We start from the raw sequence: 20,767 nt of genomic DNA, 5'->3' as shown, positions 1-20,767 counted from the left end.
CTGAGATCTAGGATTGGACGGAGTCTGCCATCCTTCTTGGGGATCAGATAATACCGGGAGTAGCACCCCTGACCCTCTTCTGCTCTGGTACCACCTCTATAGCACCCTTTCTGAACAGAGCCAGGACTTCTCCCTGCAGGAGCAGCAGATGGTCCTCCGAACAAAAACCCTGGCAAGGAGGGTAATTTGGGGGAATCTCCCGAAAGGGAAGAGCATACCCATTCTCCACGAGATTGAGAACCCAAAGATCTGAGCTAATCAATTCCCAATCTCGTAGAAAATGGGTAAGCCGTCCCCCAACTGGGCCCACATGATCCGGAATGTCGGATCTAGGGCTGCTTTGCTGCGGTGGCAGGGGGCTGGGAAGAGGACGAGGAGGAGGCTTGACGACCTCTAGGTCGAGCTCATTGTCTTCCTCTGTCGGACTTATACAGCGTATTCTGCTGTTGTTGTGGCTGCTGCTGCGATGTTTTATAGGAACAAAAGGAAGATCTTCCAAATCCTCTGAAGCTCCTTCCAGTAGTACCCCTGGTTTGAAGTCCCAAAGATTTTGCTGTGGCCCTACTATCTTTGAAACGTTCCAAGGCAGCGTCAGCTTTCTTGCCAAACAATCCTGAGCCATCAAATGGCAAGTCCATCAAAGCAGACTGTACATCTGCAGAAAACTCCGATGTTTTTAGCCACGCAGCTCTTCTAGCGGCCACCGAAGAGGCCATGACTCTCGCCACCGAATCCGCAGTGTCCAGCCCACTCTATATAACTTGTCTCGCAGCATCCTGAGTGTCCACAATTACTTCCTGAAAATCCATTCTGTCCACCTCAGGAATTTTTGGCACTATATGCTTTACGGAATCCATCAAGGCATGGATGTACCGTCCCATAAGACAAGTTGCGTTGGTAGATTTTAACGCCATACTGGCTGAAGAGAAGACCTTCTTGGCCGCCTGGTCTTGATTTCTGGATTCCTTTTCCCCAGGAATCTGCGAAAAGGCCCCTACAGACTTCTTCGAGCAGGCAGCCTGCACAACCAGACTCACAGGCAGAGGATGTGTTGACAAAAAGTCCGGGTCACCAGGCGCAACACTATACCTCCTGGCCACAGACCTTGAAACAGCTGGAGCTGTCAAAGGCTTCTTCCAGACCTCATAGATGGGTTCAGCCAAAGCATCATTAAACGGCAGCATTGGCTCAATGACTGAAGAAGGTGAGTGTAGGACCTCTGTCAGAAGGTTAGACTTGTACTCCGTAGTGGGCAGAGTGATATTCAATAAGCCTGCTGCCTTTTTAATAACAACATGATTTGGCATCACATCTTTTGAAGGTACATCCGACACAGAAGCCAAATCCCACTCAGGGGACAGTTCAAGCCCACTGGCCTCTCTCAGTTCATCAAAAGGATCATCAGAATCCTGTAACTCCCCTTCTTCAGCATCAGCAAACTGATACCTTTCTTCCTCCAGAAGTCTCTGGGCTTCACGCCTTGACCTCTCCTTAGTAAAGGAAGCCGACGGATCTGGAACCGACTCGGCCGGAGCTGGCGTCGAACCCGAAGTCGGGCGAAGTCGAGGTCGAACAGAATCCTGCCTCGGAATCGTGCGCACCGGCGTCGATGGAATCGGCGTCCACTGGTGCGGCGTCGACGGCTTCTGTGTCGAAGGCTTCGCCAGCGTCGGAAAATGCCATTGCGGTGTAAGAGTCGGCATAAAAGGCATGAAGGGCGCAGGAGCATAAGCCTGGGGAACGCCCAAGTTAAATGCCATAGGACCCGTGGGACCAACAGGTGCACCAGAGGGGTACATCGCCCTGGAGTGAACTCCGAACATTGCATTCAGGAACTGGGATGGATCCTGACCAGGAGCCGGGAAGGCTGGATAAGGTCCACCTGGTTGCTCTCGAAAATGAGGAGTCGTCACGGCGTCAACCTCCTCCTCGACCTGTGGCACCGGGGTCGACGAACCTGCTGGCACTTGTATCTCATCATTACCAACCTCCTCCACCTCACCTTCATCCTCCCGACCAGAAGGATTAGACTGATTGGGAGAAGGGTTCGCTTGCTTATTCGGTGACCCTGGCGAATTCGGACGCGAAGCCCCACCATCAGAGTCCCGAGCTTGCGACGCCGAAACCTCCACTTCCTTTCGAAGAAGCTTCACTTGCGACATCGGTCGTGAACTGGAGTCCTTTTCTGAATGATGACGTGACTCATGACCCCTCTTCTTATGCTTCTTCCTGGAAGACTTTGAAGCATGGGCGGATGACGACTCTGATCTCGACCTCGATCTCGACCTCGAACGTCGAGACCGAGATTTCGAAGACTTCTTTTCTTTTTTGTTCTTAAGCTTCGCAACAAGGAGCTTCGTCTCTCTCTCCCTAAGGGCCTTCGGAGTCATTTTCTTGCACGATTAGCAATCTTCGACGTCATGGTCGGAGCTTAAACACCAGACGCAGCATTCATGCGGGTCAGTTATGGACATAGTCTTGCCACACTCCCCGAAGCCTTAAAACCAGTCTTCTTCGAAGACATCTCGACAGAAGACAAAGATACAGTGAAAACAATCACAAAGTAACAAAGTTACTGTAAAGCTACTGTACGATCCCAGAAAACCGTTAGCGTCGACTACGCGGAAAAAAGGGAACTGATGTCATCACGACGGCGTGGGCCTATTATGGTGTCGGTGATGTCAGCGGAGTCGCGCGCGATGCCGTGCCTCTGCGACGTCGGACCACGTCGGCGCGAAGCTACAAAAAGAATTTCCGAATGCTGCTGACGCAGGGGAATATTCACAGGGTGAGGAATCCACTGGCAGGTGTATCTATCAGAAACAAAAGTACCTGACAACTTCCTTGGATCTTCTAACAAATGAAAATCCAACGTGGACAACTTTATGAAAATGTACAGTCACTCCTATCCTTATTTGTACCCATGTCTACATGAAAGAAAGGCCTGGATAAACGTAAACCCTTGCTCACTTTGCCACTGGATTCAAGCAAGGCTGGCTGAAGACGGCTGGAATGCCAGAAACCGGTCCTCGAAGCTTGTTTCCGGTCCAGGGAAGACATGGCTTGGCAGTTCGGGCTGGACTGTTCCCATGAGGCACAGGGTCAGACTGATTTGCATATAGCCATGTCTGAACTGGGGTGGCAGAGTGGGCTAAAGAACGGTGATGGATTAAACCCAGATCTTTTGAATGGGTGTGAGTGTTTGACTGATGCAGATGCTCCGTCCATCACCACCCCCTTTTGTACTGGATAAACTTAAAAGCATTAGGTCATGAGTCCAGGCCCTTCCAGACAGACAGGCCACTGGTAATTTGACACATATAGAGTTAGCCCTCTCACAATACATACCATTATTACTGAAGGAAAACCGAAAATTCAATATATGCTCAGCCTCAGCACTCTGAGTTGATAAACATGGCGTGTGCTCAAATACTTAAATAAGATACTACATTTAAAGCCTGTGGAATCTCACTCCTAGATGATTTTGAGGTGTCCTTGAGCAGCCAGTAAAGAGATTACATAGAACCTGATTTACCTACTGTTATGTTTCAGCTTGTGGCAATACAGTAATGGGCTAATACATATGGAGGAAACTAAATTTGCTGTTTACCTGTACAGATTTTGCAGTTAAGATCGAAGAGATGACCTTTATGTTGATTAGTTGTGTCAGATGTAGACTCTGGTTCTGCTGCTTTTTCGTGAGGCAATTCCTCTATTTTTTCCACTGGTTTAGCAACAGTGGGTTCCTATAAAGAGTTATTAATATGATAAGTAATTTCAATACACGATTATCATATGATATTATTTAAGGTACAAATCTACCAAGCATTTCTGTAAGAAAAAAGCAGTAGAAAAGAAAACTGACCGTGCTTTATTATTTGCTTTTTTACATATTTATCATATGAAAGTTTAAATTACCTCTGTGAACCCTTTGGTGATGTGCTTGGAGCACAGACACTATGTCACCTCTAGCCTCCACTAGTTTTCAAATGAAAGTATTCAATATTTTTCTAAAGACACATTTACAAAATAAAAAAAAACATAAATGTGTTCCAAATAGCTGACAAAGTAACCACTGCTTCTAGCGTATGTACTGTGGCAAACGATGAATGCTTTTACTACGTTTTTACTATTTTTAAAATCCACATGAAAAACACAGAGTTTTTATTTCTGAACAATGCTATTAGCATGTTTAAAATGTCTAGTGTTCTCAGTTCCTCAAATACTGAAAGTTCATATCACTGTGGTCAGCAAGAACCACCTCTGTTCATAGCAGGTATAATCAGAGAACACTCAAAAGAAATGGAGACGTGTAAAGTCAACAATCAGTTGTCTTATTTAACACTGAATATGTGTATCTAGTTCTTGTTTAAGTACTTTGAACTGGTCAATAAAGGAATTAAGAACAAAGAAGTGAAGTGGACTGCCCAGGATTAAATAATACGACTAAGTGGAATTAAAACTGAGACCACACAAGACTAGTCACACATAGCGTCTTCAAACACCACCTCCCAAGTTAAGGCTTGACGGCCTATTTACCTTGTGCTTGTGAATTGAGGTTTCACAGTCCTTCTGGCCTTTCTTATAGACCAGTCAGCCTCTACCAAAAGAACATTTCTGAGCACACTTACAGTACAGCAATAAACTGCTTCCCTTGCATATCTTTTACGAGGCACAATTGTTCACTATGTACATGTTGCTCTTTGGCACTATGGAGAACAATACACAGATTATTGTTTTTGTCCTGCAGAAAATGGAGTTATTTTTAATAAGCGTACAAGGTTCTGCAGACGGTGAGCTACTAATTTTCACTGTATTTGTGATGTGTGATGTGATGTGATGTACATTTGTATAGCGCACTACCACTACAAGGAGCATCTTGGCGCTTTGACACGTGCCGCTGAGAGATGGTCGCAGATCTACTGTTCTCAACCACAGGGAAAGCTTTATACCAGTGTTTTACATGCAGGGTCCGGCAGGCTATAGATCCATGTCTTAAGGGATTTCCTAAACTTCTGTTCGGTGGTAATTGTAGGGAGTTGATGAGGCAGTTTATTCCATGCCTTTGCACCTATTACCGCCAGGGATTTTCCTCCCTTAGTCGCCAGTCTAAATTTCGGGACAATCATCAAATTGGCTGTAGCGGATCTAAGTTCCTGTGTGGGATAGTATCGCCTGAAATTTCTGAAAAGGTACAATGAGCCTTGCTTATGGAAGCACCCTGTAGGCAATCGTCAGGACCTTAAACAAAATGCGCTTCGGAATTGGAAGCCAGTGAAGGGCGTCCAGCGCATCCGAGGCTGAAGATTTCCTTGGCCATCTGAGTAGCAGTCTAGCAGCCGCATGCTGGACCATCTGCGGTCTGTGCAGGGCAGATTTGTTTGCCCCTGCATACAGGCTATTGCAGTAATCCAATCTAGAAATGATTAGCGCAACTGCGTACGTCTGGCTAGTAGGGGGAGGAGATCAAAAAATGTCCTAAGGCCCTTTATTATGTTAAAGCATGAGCCAGCTACTTCCTTTGCTTGCTGTTTGAACTAGAGAGTCTCATCAAATGTAATCCCTAAGTTACGTGCTGCCCTGATAGTATTCGGTGGGGCTTCTGCATCCTCCGGCCAACACGTCTGGGGAGAAAAGGAGTTGTTTAAGCCAAAAGGCAAAATTTCCGTTTTGGCGGAGTTACATTTGAGATGATTTTTTGTCATCCAAGCAAAAGTCGCAGTCAGACACTCGTTCAGGGTCTGTTCCGCATTGGTCATGTCCTCATCCAGGACTAGGAGCGTGTCATCCGCATAAGCTATTGTACTGATATTGAAGGAGGAGATTAGATCAATCCGGGGGACCATGTATAAGTTAAAAAGGGTAGGGCTCAGACTCAAGCCCTGTGGTACCCCTGTCCGCAATGCCTTCTCTTCGGAGCAGAACTGTCCCAGCGTGATAACCTGCCGTCTATGCGCCAGAAAGTTTTTGAACCATTTTAACACGGTGCGGTGTAACAGGATAGTATGGGACACCGTGTCAAACGCTGCAGATAGATCTAGTAGGATCAGGACTGCCTTTTTGCCCTGATCCAGTGCAGCTCGTATGGTCTCTGTTGTTAACAGCAAGGCAGAATCTGTAGAGTGGTGAGCTCTGAAGCCAGCTTGATTGCTATGAAGGATATTTTTCTCCTCTAAAAAAGCAGTGAGCTGCTTATTAACACAGGCTTCTGCCATTTTACATAAGGCGGGGAGAAGTGAAATGGGTCGCAGATTGGATAGGACCGTAGGGTCCCTCAAAGCCTTTTTCTGTGAAGGTCTGACTGCAGTAACTTTCCAATGGGTTGGGATCTCGCCTGTTTGGAAGGATGAATTAATTATAGAATTTATTACAGGATTGACCTCCTCTATTGTAGCTTTTAGCAGCGCTGGGGGACAGGGGTCAAAAGGTGATCCAGACTTAATTGAGGATATAGCCTGGAAGGAATCCTCCAGGCTGATCGGGGCAAAGGTCTTCCAGCATGCTGAGTGAGAGTCAATTGTGTGTACATTGTTCATTGCCTCTAAATCACACAGTTCAACCTGAGGGAAGTCTTCCATAAGATTGTGTATTTTTTGTTCAAAGAAATACGCTATCTCATCATAGAGAATCTGGGACGGCGGAATTTCCTGAGATAGCATTTTGGGATTCCTAAAATTATTAACGATTTGAAAGATTTCCTTCTGCTTATTATTGGAGGCTTCTATCATGTTCGTGTAATAGATCACTTTAGCACGTTTAATTAACGCGTGATAGTGCCTTCTAGCGGTCTTGTAGGCCTCCTGGTCATTACTATTGTAATGACGGCGCCATCTGCGTTCTAGGACTCTCCCTTCTCTTAGTGATTCTTTTAATGCACTCGTAAACCAGGGCGAAGACTTTTTCCCTTGTATAGATCTGGACTTTGTCCCTCGGGATTTCATCCTCTCCCCAATATTCCTCATCTACCCCTCATATCTCTGGTTATCAGTAATCGCATTCCCTAGCAGTAGCGGTTTGCTCTCCTTCACCCAGCTGTTGAGATCTGGGTGTTCTATCATTTTCCCCCAGCGTGGGGTAAACCTCCCTTTATCTTGTGTTCCCATCTTCATAGCCTTATTACCATGTACCCCAAGGCTGAAAGCAATAAATTTGTGATCAGACCAAGTCTGAGTCAAAGGGGACTCCACCTTCATTGTGTCCATGTTAGAGCTGATGCAGTCCAATATGTGCCCTGCTTTATGGGTGGGTTCCAGAGTTTGTATAGTTTGTCCCAGAACGTGTAGAATCTCTCTAAAACACGACACGTTGGGATTGTTACTGCTGTCCAGATGAAGATTTAAATCTCCCAATAAAGTAAAATTGGCAAATTTGAGAGTCAAATTAGTCAGGACTTCTCCTACTCTTTCTAAGAACTGTGTCGGTTGTCCTGGAGGACGATATATCAATGCCCCCGCAAAGGTAAAGGAATCATGCGCCTGAATGCTGAATCCAAGACTTTCTGCTCCTTTGATGTCTGATAGATCTGTTGTAGTACATTTTAGAGAATCTCGGTAGATGATTGCCAGCCCAATCCCCCCTCCCCCTCGCTGTGAAGGTCTATCTAGCCTCTGAATTAGGAAACCTGGAGGCAGCGCATGCATTATATCGGGGTTGGACCAGTCTCTAAGCCATGTTTCCGTGACTAATAAACAGTCTATATCTTTTTCTAGAATTAGATCATATATATGTAGTGCATTCTTGCACATGGAGCGTGCATTTATGAGGCCCCCGGTTAAATTCCTATGTACCCCTTTCTCTGTTGGTCTATGATATGGCTCTAGTACCTGCTTACATCCACGACAGCCTGTAGGGCCTACCCAAGTACCAACATTAATGGCCTGGTGAAAATACTTAGGTTTTTTGTTCCATGATAATATGAAATCTCTTGACAGCTGATTGGTAGTGGTTAACTGGGTATTATGTCTGGCCCCTGGCCCGTCATTAGCGCGGACGGGCGCAGACGGGCTGGACTTTGGCTCGACTTCGGCGTGGACGCTGCGCACATCCGCTGCGCGTATTCGGCGACATCGAGTTATGTAGAGGACGGGCTCTCAGTCAGCTCCGCGTCCACACACTCGCCCAATCACTGCACAACACCGGGAGGGAACCCGGAAGAAGGTACCGCCCTGCACCCTCCACAACAAACAAGCCTAGTGCTTGCGGTGGAACGGGGCTGCAGAGGCGAAAGTGAGCAGTAAATTCAGTTTTTAAAAGTAAGTGCCTCAGTGAATTTTAAAAATAAAAACACAAAACACAAATTGCTTAAAACATTACAGGTCGCGCTGCAGTAGTTCAGGGTGCGCTCGTCATCTGCGAATGCTGCCTACCAGTGAGTTATGTAGAGGACGGGCTCTCAGTCCGCTCCGCCTCCACACATTCGCCCAATCACTGCAAAACACCGGGAGGGAACCCGGAAGAAGGTACCGCCCTGCACCCTCCACAACAAACAAGCCTAGCGCTTGCGGTGGAAGGGGGCTGCAGAGGCGAAAGCGAGCAGTAAATTCAGGTTTTAAAAGTAAGTGCCTCAGTGAATTTTTAAAATCCAAACACAAAACACAAATTGCTTAAAACATTCCAAGTTGCGCTGCAGTAGTTCAGGGTGCGCGCATAATCTGAGAATGCTGCCTACCAGTGAGTTATGCAGAGGACGGGCTCTCAGTCAGCTCCGCCTCCACACACTCGCCCAATCACTGCACAACACCGGGAGGGAACCCGGAAGAAGGTACCGCCCTGCACCCTCCACAACAAACAATCCTAGCGCTTGCGGTGGAACGGGGCTGCAGAGGCGAAAGTGAGCAGTAAATTCAGTTTTTAAAAGGAAGTGCCTCAGTGAATTTTTAAAATCAAAACACAAAACACAAATTGTTTAAAACATTCCAGGTCGCGCTGCAGTAGTTCAGGGTGCGCGCGTCATTTGGGGGTGCTTCTCTAGATATGTTGTGTTTATCATTTAGAATGTTCTTTTTTAAATAAATTTACATTTGAATGAAGTGCACAAAACAACTTTGGTTGCAACATAAAAAAACGTTGGCTTTGCAAATAGATGGATAAGTTAACTGAGATGCAGACCCACAATGTGTTGTTAAGTGGATGAGCAACTCCTAACTCTAGCCAAAAGTCTAGCAAATAGATCACATCGCCCCCAAATCAGATGCTTATAGTCCTGTGTAATCAGTATAACTGCCCACCACCCAGTAACTCTTTTTCTCCAAATAGCAGGTACTACCTCCACTCCATCTGTGAAAGATTTGAGGGGGATGCATCCAGCGGGAGCAAAGAAAACGTGAGGCACCAAAATGTGTCCCCATTCTGTTTTTCATAGGAACTTTACACAACACAACAGCCAAAAAGTCTGAACTGAATTACACCGAAATGTGGCAGAAAGCTAGATCTTTATCCAGAAAACTTGCTTTTTGTGATGTGATAAACTCACTTAGCTGTTAGAGAGAAATTAAGCTTCAAAATGTCTAGATATCCAGCAATGTTGTTCTACCAAATGAAGCATTCTAATTGGCTGGTCCCATGGAATGGACTAGACGCAACAAAAAGAGAAATGTCTGCAACCTCTACTTTAGATCAATAGAACCTGGTCCCAGTTTTCTGAATATAAACATAAAATAACTTATAAGTGGGCATGGTAGGGATCAAATTGCAAAAGAAATGTTCTTTCGGACCCCTGTGGCCTATTAGCTGCAGCACTGTCTAAACTTCGCTACGGATATTGCATGGGGAAATGGAGTTTTTGGATTCCCTACTTTTTCTTGGGCACTGCTTGACAGACCACCCCAAAACTTTCTAGGAAAAAGAAGAAAGCTTAGGTGGAATAATTTTTTGGGGAAGGTTTTGTGAAGATTTATCAAAATGTGCCCAACTTATTAGAAAAACAAAAAACGATCTTCTGTGGAAAACCTGACATATTTATCTCTATATATTTGTATGAAACTGATACAGATATATTTAACCCAGATCTGTTGACTGGGTGTGAGTGTTTGATTGGTTCAGATGCTCCGTCCATCACCACCCCCTTTTGTACTGCTTTGATATAGATATATTACTTTTGGGGAGAACTTGCAACCGCCCCTATTTTTTTTGGGTCTCATTTCCTTCTACCACTTCCCATCCCAAAAATCTCTCACCTTCCTTTAATCTTGCCAGTCCCTACACCCTAAAATCACCCTTAGCCACCTTTTACCCTACCCATACCTGATCATGTAGCCTTACAGCTAGAGCAGTCGACCTCGAAGCTAGGGAACTGGGTTTGAGTCTCTGCATCGACGCTCAACATCCTGTGAATCTGGGCAAATCCCTTAATCTCCCTGTGCCTAACAAAAATGAATGTGTGAATTTAACAAAACTGGTGCTCATGTAAAGCGCTCTGATACCGGATATCTTCAAGTCTAGTTCGCGCTATTTAAACTCTAAAAAAAAAAAACTCTGAAAAGACGGCATTGCTGAGGCAAAGGCAAACACATGTTCTTGTCTGCCATATTCTTGAATTTGAGTCAGCAAATCAGCTCTTCCAGGTAGTTCAGTCATCCCCGACTAAAAGGTTTAGAGCAGGTGTAACACCTCTAGTCACAAATACAACTTGGTCTTTTGAACATTAAAATTAGATTGTATTTATTTCCATCATGAGGTGTTTAATATGAATGTACAAGAAGTAAAAGTGCTTCAATCATACAACGAATTTGAATAGCAATTCAGTGTAAAAGACAACTCTTTCTGTAGTCTATATTGTTCATTTATGATACACCTATAAATACCTTTAAAAAAATATATTGCCACGCGAATAGTGTGGTTAACTTCGTTCATATCTCTGCTAATCTTACTTTGGCAAAAGTGGGCAGCAAAATTAAACACTATATGGCACACAAAGACTACTTTACACATTGCAATGGATTACAGGCCTCCTCTGCCTACATCAACAAGTATAGTTAGCCATTGTACAGAAGTGTTAACGAACACTAAGAGTGGTCTGAATATGTATTATATACGAGATGACATGGGGAAGAAGGCAACAATTCAAATAATACCTTTTGAGTGCACAATAGAGCATTACTATACGGGAGTCTTCTTTAAGAGATTTGCTACTTTTCAGTAACGAATAGTTTCTTACCTGTCTATGTAGTTTTGCAGCTTGAAGATCTTTCTGGATTCACTATGCTGTGCATTATTACGCGTTCTAGTGGTTGGGTCCGGAATCATAGTCTTTTCTTTCTTTCTTTTTTTTTGTAGCCCAGTTGGGCGTCGACGTCCCACCTTTTGGTGTACTTCCTGTGACATTGGCACTGGTCCTGCGGAAGCTCCCACCTTTGGGCGCCATCTTTGGATTCTTCTTTCTTGTTTTTGTGTTCTGTTTGTGAATCCTTTGGAAATGTTGTCTAGTTTTTCCTCCAAGTGTCTTTTAAGGTGTCTGTATGGTCCTTTTTATTTCCACCTCCTTCTCCTGCCTCATCTTTCTGGCGGAGGTGGGTGGGTTCGCTAGTGAATCCAGAAAGATCTTCAAGCCGCAAAACTACACCGACAGGTAAGAAACTATTTGTTTTGCAGCGTGAATCTTTCTGGAATTACTATGCTGTGCATAGATTTTGTAGCGGTTTGTTATGTTTGTGGCGGCTGGGTGGAAGATGAGCGTTGGGTGTTGAATATATGTTGAAGCACCTTCTGTCCTACTTGTGCTTCCTTGTTCATTTGTATATCCACACAGTAGTGCTTAGTGAACGTATGCACTGAAGCCCATGTTGGCTCCAGGCATATGTCTTAAATGGGTGTGCTATGCCAGGAAGGCTATTGTTGCTCCCTTCTTCCTGGTAGAGTTGGATCGTGCACCCTCTGATAGTTCTTAGCCTGTTAGTTTGTGGCAGAATTGTATAGTTTGTGCGATCCATCGTGCAAGGGTTCCCTTTGTTATTGGTCTACCAAGGAAACTGCTTGCGAAGGACACAAAGAACTGCTTTGTTTTCCTGTGCTCCTTAGTTCTTTCCATGTAATGCATTACTGCTCTTCTAGCGTCCAGAGTGTGCAGTGCCCTCTCTGCGCTTGTGGATCGTTTCTGAAAGAAGCTTGGTATTTGTACTGTCTGGTTCATGTGGAACGTAGACACCACCTATGGCATAAAGTGTGGGTCAGTTCTCATTACCACCCTATCATTGTGTATTTGAATGTAGGGTTCTTGCAGTGTTAGCGCTTGCAGCTCGCTTACCCTGCGCAGTGAGGTGATTGCCACCAGAAAGGCTGTCTTCATTGTTAGCATTTGCAGGGAGGCCTTATAGATGGGTTCAAAGGGTGCTTTCATAAGCTCTGTTAGGACAAAATTAAGGTTCCATGCCGGTGGCGGCATCCTCTTAGGTGGTGCGATCATTTTTGCCCCTTCCAGGAATCTCTTTACTACTTGTGATGTAAAGAAGCTCTTTCCTGTCTCTCCTCTTGTGTAGGCTACTAGCGCTGCTAGGTGTACTTTTAGCGAGGATGAACTTAGTTTTGCTTTCAGCAGGTGCGTGAGATATCTTAGCACTGTTGATTCCCTTTTCTTCTTGTGTAGTTTCTTCTTGCTGCACCATTGTGTGAACCTCTTCCATTTTGCCACTTAGCACCTTCGTGTGGTAGGTCTCCTTGCCTCTCGTAGCACCCGCAGGGTGCTCCAAGGTAACCTTAGGTGTACAAACTCTATGTCTTCAGGAGCCATGCCGCTAGTCTGAGGCTCTCTGGCTCTGGGTGTAGTACCTCTCTGTTTAGCATGGAGAGTAAGTCTTTTCTTTTCCCAAACTTGTGGGGTGGTCCCTGCGCCATTTCCATTATTTGTGAGTACCAGGTCTGCCTTGCCCACTGTGGTGCCACCAGGATCAGTGTCATGTTGCTGGTTCTGCACTTGTTGAGCACCCAGTATATCAGTGGTATCAGGGGAAAAGCGTAGGCAAATGTTTTCGACCAGCTTATCCATAGGGCATTCCCCTGGGATTGTTCCTCTGGTTGCCTGGATGCGAAGTATCGGCATTTTGCATTCTGGTGTGTTGCAAATAGGTCTATCGTCGGTGTTCCCCACCTCCTGAATAGCTTTTACATTTCCTGTGCATTGAGCTCCCACTCTTGGGATGCTGAAGTCTGTCTGCTGAGCCAGTCTGGTTCCACATTGTCCTTCCCTGGTAGGTGTATAGCTAGCAGGCCTATTTTGAGTGGGATGGCCCATCTCCATATTTCATGCGCTAGGTTGGATAGTGCGACTGCTTGTGTTCCTTCCTGTTTGCTGATGTAGAACATCGTTGTTGTGTTGTCTGTTTGTATCAACACTCTCTGGTTGCACAGTTGTTTCTGGAATGCCTTCAGGGCGAGGAACACGGTCTTCAGTTCCAGGTAGTTGATGTGTCTGACCGCATCTGCTGGAGTCCACAGACCCCTCACTTTGAGTTTGTTCATGTGTGCTCCCCATCCCGTCTGGGATGCGTCTGTGGGAATGGTCACCGTTGGGGTTGGTGGTGTTAAAAGCTTCCCTTTTGTAATGTTCTCCCTGTTCCACCACGTAATCTCATCCTGCACTGCGTGCATTACAACCACTAGATCTTCCCAACTTCCTATAGCTTGTGACGATTGTTGTTACAGCCATTCCTGGAATGGTCTCATGTGAAGCTGTATATTGGGAATGCAGGACGCCATCATCCCCATGATCTTGCTCGCCGTCCTCACTGTCAGAGCTCGCCCCTTCTGGTAGTGGCGTGTCTCCTTCAGCAGGGCCAGTGTTCTCTTGTCGCTGGGGAACACCTTGAGCTGTATGGTGTTGATCTGTGCACCCAGGAAGATCTTCACTTGCTCTGGTTCCATTGAGGATTTCCCCAGTGTATGGAGAATCCCAGGTTTGTCAGTGTTTCTGTGACCCACTGTGTGTTTTCCTTGCATTTCCTGTGTGAACTTGCTTTTATTAGCCAGTCGTCAAGGTAAGGGTATAAATAAATCCCTTCCCTGCGGGTACGCTGCCACGGCTGCGAGACATTTGGTTAAAACCCTTGGTGCGGACTTTAGTCCGAAGGTTAGGGCTGTGAACTGGTAGTGTTCTTTGTTGTTGGTAAATCTTAGTAGATGTTTGTGCTGCCTGTTCATGGGAATGTGCAGGTAGGCATCTTTGAGGTCTACGGAAGACATGAAGTCTCTGCCCCTTATCTGAGGAATGACCTCTTGTAGGGATGTAATTTTGAACTTTTGTGCCTTTATGTATTTGTTTAGGAACCTTAGCTCCAGGATGGGTCTTAGCGTTTCGTCCACTTTTGGTACTAGGAAATAGTTTGAGTACACTCCCTTGTTCCTTTCTCTAAATGGAACTGGCTCGATGGCCTCCTTTCGGAGGAGTTCTTATGATTCCTCTAGGAGTAGCGCTAGTTCTTTTCCTGAATGCGCCTTCCTTTTTGGTTTTCTGTTTGGTGGTTTCTTTTCCAATTCTATGCAGTATCCGAACTGTATGATGTTGAGTATCCATTGATCTGTAGTTATCTTCTTCCACTCCTGGAAGACGTGTCTTAGCCTGCCTCCTTCTGGTGTTACATGTTCGTCGATGTTTAGTCCGTGTAACCCCTTCTTGTTGAATTAAAGGGGGTGATGGACGGAGCGTTGACAATACAAACACTCACCCCCAGTCAACTGATCTGGGTTTAATCAATCACCGTTCTTTAGCTCACTCCGCCACCCCAGTTCAGACATGGCCATATATATGCGAATCAGTCTGACCCTATGCCTCATGGGAACAGTCCAGCCCGAACTGCCAAGCCATATCTTCCCTGGACCGGAATCAAGCTTCCCAGGACTGGTTTGTGGCATTACAGCCGTCTACAGCCGGGCTTGCTTGAAACCAGTGGCAAAGTGGAGGGTGCGTATCTTGGTGCAGAACAAAGTGAAGAGTCGGCATGGCACACTGCGTGCCTATGACCACAAACCGTTACAGCTTTCAGCAGCCTCCACGTTAGTGTGCTTTGAACCCTTGGCAGATTTTAAGGTGACCGGTGTTTATCACAGTACTGCTGTCAGTCGTCGCACTCACCAGCAGCAGTAGTTTCAGGTCCTTTTTGAAGCAAGGGAAGGAGGGGTTGCATCGAGGTCAGTAGGGAGTGCGTTCCATATCCTGGGAACATTACCAGAGAAGGATCAGCATTGGGTCACTTTCCTTTTCAATTTCAGGGGGATGAGAAGAAGTGAGTTGGTGCTTCTCAGAGTTCTTGATTTTCCTGCTTTAACCAGTTTGTTTTGTCAAGAGTGGTTAAAAGGGGGCAGGTTGCGGGGGAGGGAGGCTTTGGAGTTTGGATAAAGGATTGCTCAATTTTTGTGACTTTATCTGTGAAGAAGCTGGGGATTTCTTCGCATCGATCCTTTGTGGCTATTATTTCTTGTGGGGCTGTGACGTTTGCTTGGCTTTTTATAATGTTGAAGAGTTCTCTAGGTCTATTCTTTGCCTGGTCTAGTTGGGTGCGAAAGAACGTGGCCTTTTCTCTAAAGATGTGTTTTTTATATGCCTGTCAGGTTGCCCTAAGTTGCGCTAGGTGGAGAGTCGTAGGGTTTAATCTCCAAGCCCTTTCCGATTGTCTGAGTTGTCGTCTTTCATTATTAAGATCTACATTGAATAAGGATTTAGATTTGGTAGATCTCAAATTTTTTAGTTGGTTGGTTTCTGACATGTGAGTCAATATTAAATAGTATGAGGCGGTGGTCAGACCAGTCAATGGGAGAAATCTATCTCGGAGAGACCAGCTCATTTTTGGTGAGGATCGTATCCAGTGTAGCTCCTTTAATGTGTGTTGGTCCATTGCAAAGTTGTTTGAGATTGGTTATTTCAAGCAGGTTGGAGAGGTTCTGTGCAATGGTGTCTTCTGGGTTTTTCCAGTGAATATTTAAGTCACCCAGGACACGTCTTCTGTGTCTATTAGGGAGAATTAAGTCATTAGGTTGATTAGTTCTTCAGTGAAGATGCCACGTTCACCGGGAGGGTGATAGATGGTGTGAAATTTGATGGGCGTGGTGCCTTTGATTGTAAGTTCAACACCTAGGTACTCAGGAGTCTGGTAATCCGTGGATTTAAATCTGGTAAGTAGTATTCCTTCTTTGTGAATGATAGCTAGGCTGCCACCTGTATTTATCTGTCTGTTGTGTCTGATGATGAGGATGGAGGGGTGAGAAGGTCTAGGATGGGGGTAGCTTGGTCATTGAGCCAGGATTCTGTGAGGAATGCAATGTTTCTTTATACCGCGAGTATAACTTAAGCAATATCTGTGGCGTGTTGTACTGCTGATCTACAGTTGAGAAGCAAGCACAATAGAGGACGGGGAGCCTCAGTATTGGTGTGTTCTGTATGTATATACGTGTATAGAGCAGGGGGTCTTGGCGAGCTGGCAGGTCTAGGGATTCTATTTGTGATCACTATAACAGGGATTGGAAAAGGGGCCGTGTTCTGCCTTGTTGCAAGGTACAAGTCGTTGATCTCCTCTGCTTCTCGTTCTGAGATTGGACAGAGAGCTCGGCTAGGTCGGTGAGCCTGATTCCTCATAGGGTTGGTGGGCCATGGTGTACAAGGCGGGGTCATGGACGAGGTTCGTATGGAGGGAAAGGTGTGAATTTACCCGGATTGTGGGAGCAAGGTGGCTTAATCCGGAAGGGGAGGCCTTGTTGTAGGTTTAGGGTATCTGTCGCTAGGGAGTCTATTTTCTGTCCCATTCGGGTCAGTAAGTGGGTAAGTGTGCTGAAAGGGCACAACGCGTTCATCTGTGGCAGAGATAGATGTTGTAGTCACTACAACATCTATCTCTGCATTACATTCAGTGTTCTAATGACATAGAAAAGGTGTTAACATAGTTTGTTGTATAGGTTTTCTGATGTCACCTTACAGACTATGTTTTGTTGCTTTTCCCTTACAATTTTTTTTAAATACATATTAAATATATGAATGTTTCTTTGAAATATATTTTGTTGCCCCGTGTATGATTTATGATTTATTAGATAAATTGTGATCATTTTGTATTTTCATTTCGATTTATTTCATTTTTCACCACTTTTTAGGGTGAGATAAAAATTGTCATCAGAAATTGTTAAATCCTCAGATAAACAAAATCCCTTGTAGGTAATCCCCTTCTTTTTTGAAAACTTCATTGCCCATACCTGCAAGGGTATATTGGGTTACCACTCCATCAAAACATTGGGTTTCATTCAAAGCACCTGCGCAACAGGCGGGCTACTCTGACATCGTACTAGTGTTCACGGATGGCCGCGTTTTCCTTAGCGCAGACAAATATTAAAATGAAGTCAATATTCTGTTTTCTATTTGGAGTTTCTGCGAATATGATGCTGCTGCTCTTTTAGGAAGGAGGTGTTTCAGTGCAGAAATCATATCTCTGCACATTCTGTGCTGTCTTTCGTCCTGAAGATAGGATGGACGTTTCAACGCAGATACTGGCCAGACTAAGAAAAGTAAATCGCGACGGCGTTGGTCTTGAAATTAAGGACCACAGAAAACAGATACACATATTTTTTCTGTGCATTCAACATTCTTTGTGAAATTACATATCATGTACCCCCGTTGTTCACCATTTTATTAATTGTGCACAATTTTTGAATAAACGTTCAAGTTCCCAAATATTTGAAGTAGGGTATTGAAACATTTCCACGGCATTTACCACCACCCTTCAAGACTCTCTATTTAAGAATTGCATTTGGCAAGGAAGATAAAAAAAATAGGACTCTGTCATGTTCTGTGTTTGGCATGCCAGTCAATCGGATAGCTCACCTGCCAGCATTTGGGGACAGGTAAGAGGGAGACTTACTAAAAGATAATTTGTGGAATATAATTTTCGTATTGACTTGTATCGAACTAACTCACCTGCCAGCATTTGGGGACAGATAAGAGGGAGACTTATTAAAAGATAATTGGTGGAATATAATTTTTGTATTGACTTGTATATAACTGATGGGAGTTTTGTGTGAAACAAAAAGTCAAAATAAATTATTTTTCACCTTATAAATTAGTGAGCCTGATGCTTAAACTATGGGGGTAGGCATGTATGAAATTTATGAAACCACGCTGAAGTTAGTAAAGGTAGATGAGCTCCAGGTTTGCAAAGAGAAGGACTATTGAGCCTCAGAAAAAGTTTTGAATGTTAGGCACATAAATATGATTGCAAACGGTGACAGCTGTTTATGCACATACAAAACGTGTCTGCTTTGTAGATAGCTGTGGGAACTGTCTACATATGATTAGAATACCTTCATTGGCTTTCTTCCAATTATTTTCAGAGACAAAAAAGTAAGAACTGAGGGAGGTCTTACATCCACCACCTTAAAAAAAAAGTAACATAACGGGGAGCTGCAGCCAACAGCCAATAGGTCAAGGGAGCCACGGGTTGAAAAAGTTTGGGAACCACTGGGTTAGGTGGAGGTGTTGCGAGTCTTGGGTCCAAGGGAGAGGACTGAGCAATGTTTAGGAGGAGGTCCGTGCCAAGGGGATTGGCAGTAGGATTGGAGGTGTGGGCTGTTTGGGTATGTGGCGGTGTGTCGGGGGAGGGTGCGTGTGCAGTGGTTTGAGGGGGGTCAGTGTCCAAGGGCTTATCGGTGGCGTTGGATATGGAGATGATTTGGGTAGGTGGAGTAGTGGCAGTAGTAGAGTTGGGGATAGTTTGCGTGGGAAGAGTTGGGACTCCCAAAGTCGAGGGGGGCTATCTGTAGTGTGTTCAGTAACGGAAAGATTGTCGATTGAGTCAGAGCTGCTCGGCTCAGGACAGTTGTGGTGTTTCATAACTGTGCGTTTACTGGACCTGATGGTATCGGTTGGAGCCATTGTAATGGGTGTTTGACGGCGGAGTGTGATGATAGGGGTAGTGAGGTTATAACTAGTGATGTTGAATGTCCATGAGTTGTGATGTGGGTCGTCTGGGGTGGGAGATTGGGTAGGTTCAGGGTTTGCTGTCATGGTGAGGGGGATAGGGGAGATTGGGTTTGGTGGTCCTGAAGAGTTGGGAGAGGAGAGTAATGTTGGGAAGTGTCGATCAAAAGTGGAGAGGTGCGGGTCCGTGGCCTGTATCAGAATGTTTCCTCTTCTGAAGATGGAGATTGTGAGTTCCCCTTTAAAGGTAGGGAGACAGTAGTGGAGATTTTTTCGCCATGGGGAATGTTTACTGACTTGGCGACTTTAGAGTAAAGAGGGAAGGTGTTTTTCCACTTAGTTGGGCGATTTGTGTAGAAATTGAAGTTAGTTTTCATCTTGCCATTAGTCATGGTATGGTAGTTGTCTACAATAAGTGTTTCTGGGTGCTGTTTTAAGGTTCTGTATTTTAGGTTCTTTTAAGCATTGCTGGTCAGATTATCTGGGTAATTTATGGACCATGAGTTGGATCCGTACTGCACGAGTTTAGAGTTCCGGATGGGGTTTGACGGGCTCATAGTTAATGACTGAGGGTTCGGCTCTAAATGAATCGGTGGGAGGAGAAGTTAGTTGTGCATTTGCGTCTTGTTCCGATGTATGGTTGGTATAAATAATGAGGAATGCCAATTACTGATTTAGTCTCTTTACTAGAAACGCTGTTGGTTAAAAGCCAGTAGCATTCCACGGTCCTGTCTAACAACGCCAGCATATCCAGGAAGCCTCTGAATCTTAATTTTAGCTCCTGTTAAGGAGCTCTAAGCTTGACCACACAAACAGGCAGTGGTGATCCGAGGACCTGCAGTATACGTTGGAGAAAGCAAGGTATCCTGCATTTCTTCTTGTGGCCACCAGATGGAGCTCTAGGCTTACTTAAGAGGGCAGCATCTCCTGTGTAGGGTGCGGAAGATAACGAAAAGACAGTGGTGGACGAGAGGATGACAAGATGGCGGGGGGTGGGGGTGGGGCGGGGGGGGAGGAGTGGTTTCCCAAAATGGCTGAGGAAGAAAAGAAGTTGGAAGCCGTATCATGAAAGCATATTCCCAGCAAGGGGAGGGCGGTTTCACCTTCATCTTTTACTCTTGTCCCCACTTTCGTCATTAATTACGTATGTTCAGTGCTGTGTCAGTTCCCTGCACATTTACGACCAGCTGGGACTGTCAGATGGAGCAGGATAACAGTAGAGCCCAGCGCAGCACTGTGAGCTCTTTTTAGATTTCCCAGGCCTGGAGGTGAGAGATGCGTGAGGGTGGATCCAGTGCCATGCATCTGGTGCGCTCGATCCGCTTCAGCCTCCTTCTTCTACCCTGTTTTCGTCTCGTTCCCTGTTCATCAGCTGATGGCGAGGGGGCGCAGGCGAGCCCCCCACTGCGAGCGGCACCGGGAGCTCTCCAACATCCCGTGCCTGGTGCTGCGGTGCGTGGTCCTCGCTCCTCTCTATCCCCGCACCTCAGTCCTGCCTCAGGGGTCACCAGGGAGCTGAGGCAAACCGGGGTTTCCCTGACCCAGCAGCGCCAACCTTCCTACTACTTACCCCAATCATCGTGCCTCAAAACTGCCTCGGGCAGACTTGACGGCGCTGGTGGCAACATCGTGATATCCTATGAGGTTGCGCTATGTAGATTTCTCGTCCGTTGTGGAGTCCCTGCTAAACCGGGACAGCCCTCTCTCAGCGGCACAAGGGTACGTGTGCTAGAACCTGTACCTCTGCATTTGCCATTGTTCACACTGTAACCCCCTCTGAAGTAGTTTTTAGAGCCTGAGAGTTGGTGATTGCTTATAGGTGGATGCAGTTTGAGGTAGTATTTTTGGACCCTGCCTGAAAGAGCGCCAAAAGGAACCACGGCC

At 45.6% G+C, this 20,767-nt stretch overlaps 1 protein-coding gene across 4 annotated transcripts in view; it reads right to left on the bottom strand.

The window, feature by feature from the left end:
• Positions 1-20,767, bottom strand: part of PHF3 (PHD finger protein 3) — a 577,271-nt gene that overhangs the window by 223,952 nt on the left and 332,552 nt on the right. For all 4 annotated transcript variants that reach the window (XM_086926461.1, XM_086926458.1, XM_086926459.1 and 1 more), the window contains one exon: positions 3,611-3,746. In XM_086926461.1, coding sequence (XP_086782587.1) covers positions 3,611-3,746 — 136 coding nt within the window. The remainder of the gene's footprint in view (positions 1-3,610; positions 3,747-20,767) is intronic.

This window comes from Lissotriton vulgaris, chromosome 6 (genome assembly GCF_964263255.1).
Source record: "Lissotriton vulgaris chromosome 6, aLisVul1.2, whole genome shotgun sequence".
In the NCBI taxonomy this organism is placed as follows: Eukaryota; Metazoa; Chordata; class Amphibia; order Caudata; family Salamandridae; genus Lissotriton; species Lissotriton vulgaris.
This window is presented reverse-complemented; position numbering and strand designations above follow the sequence as displayed.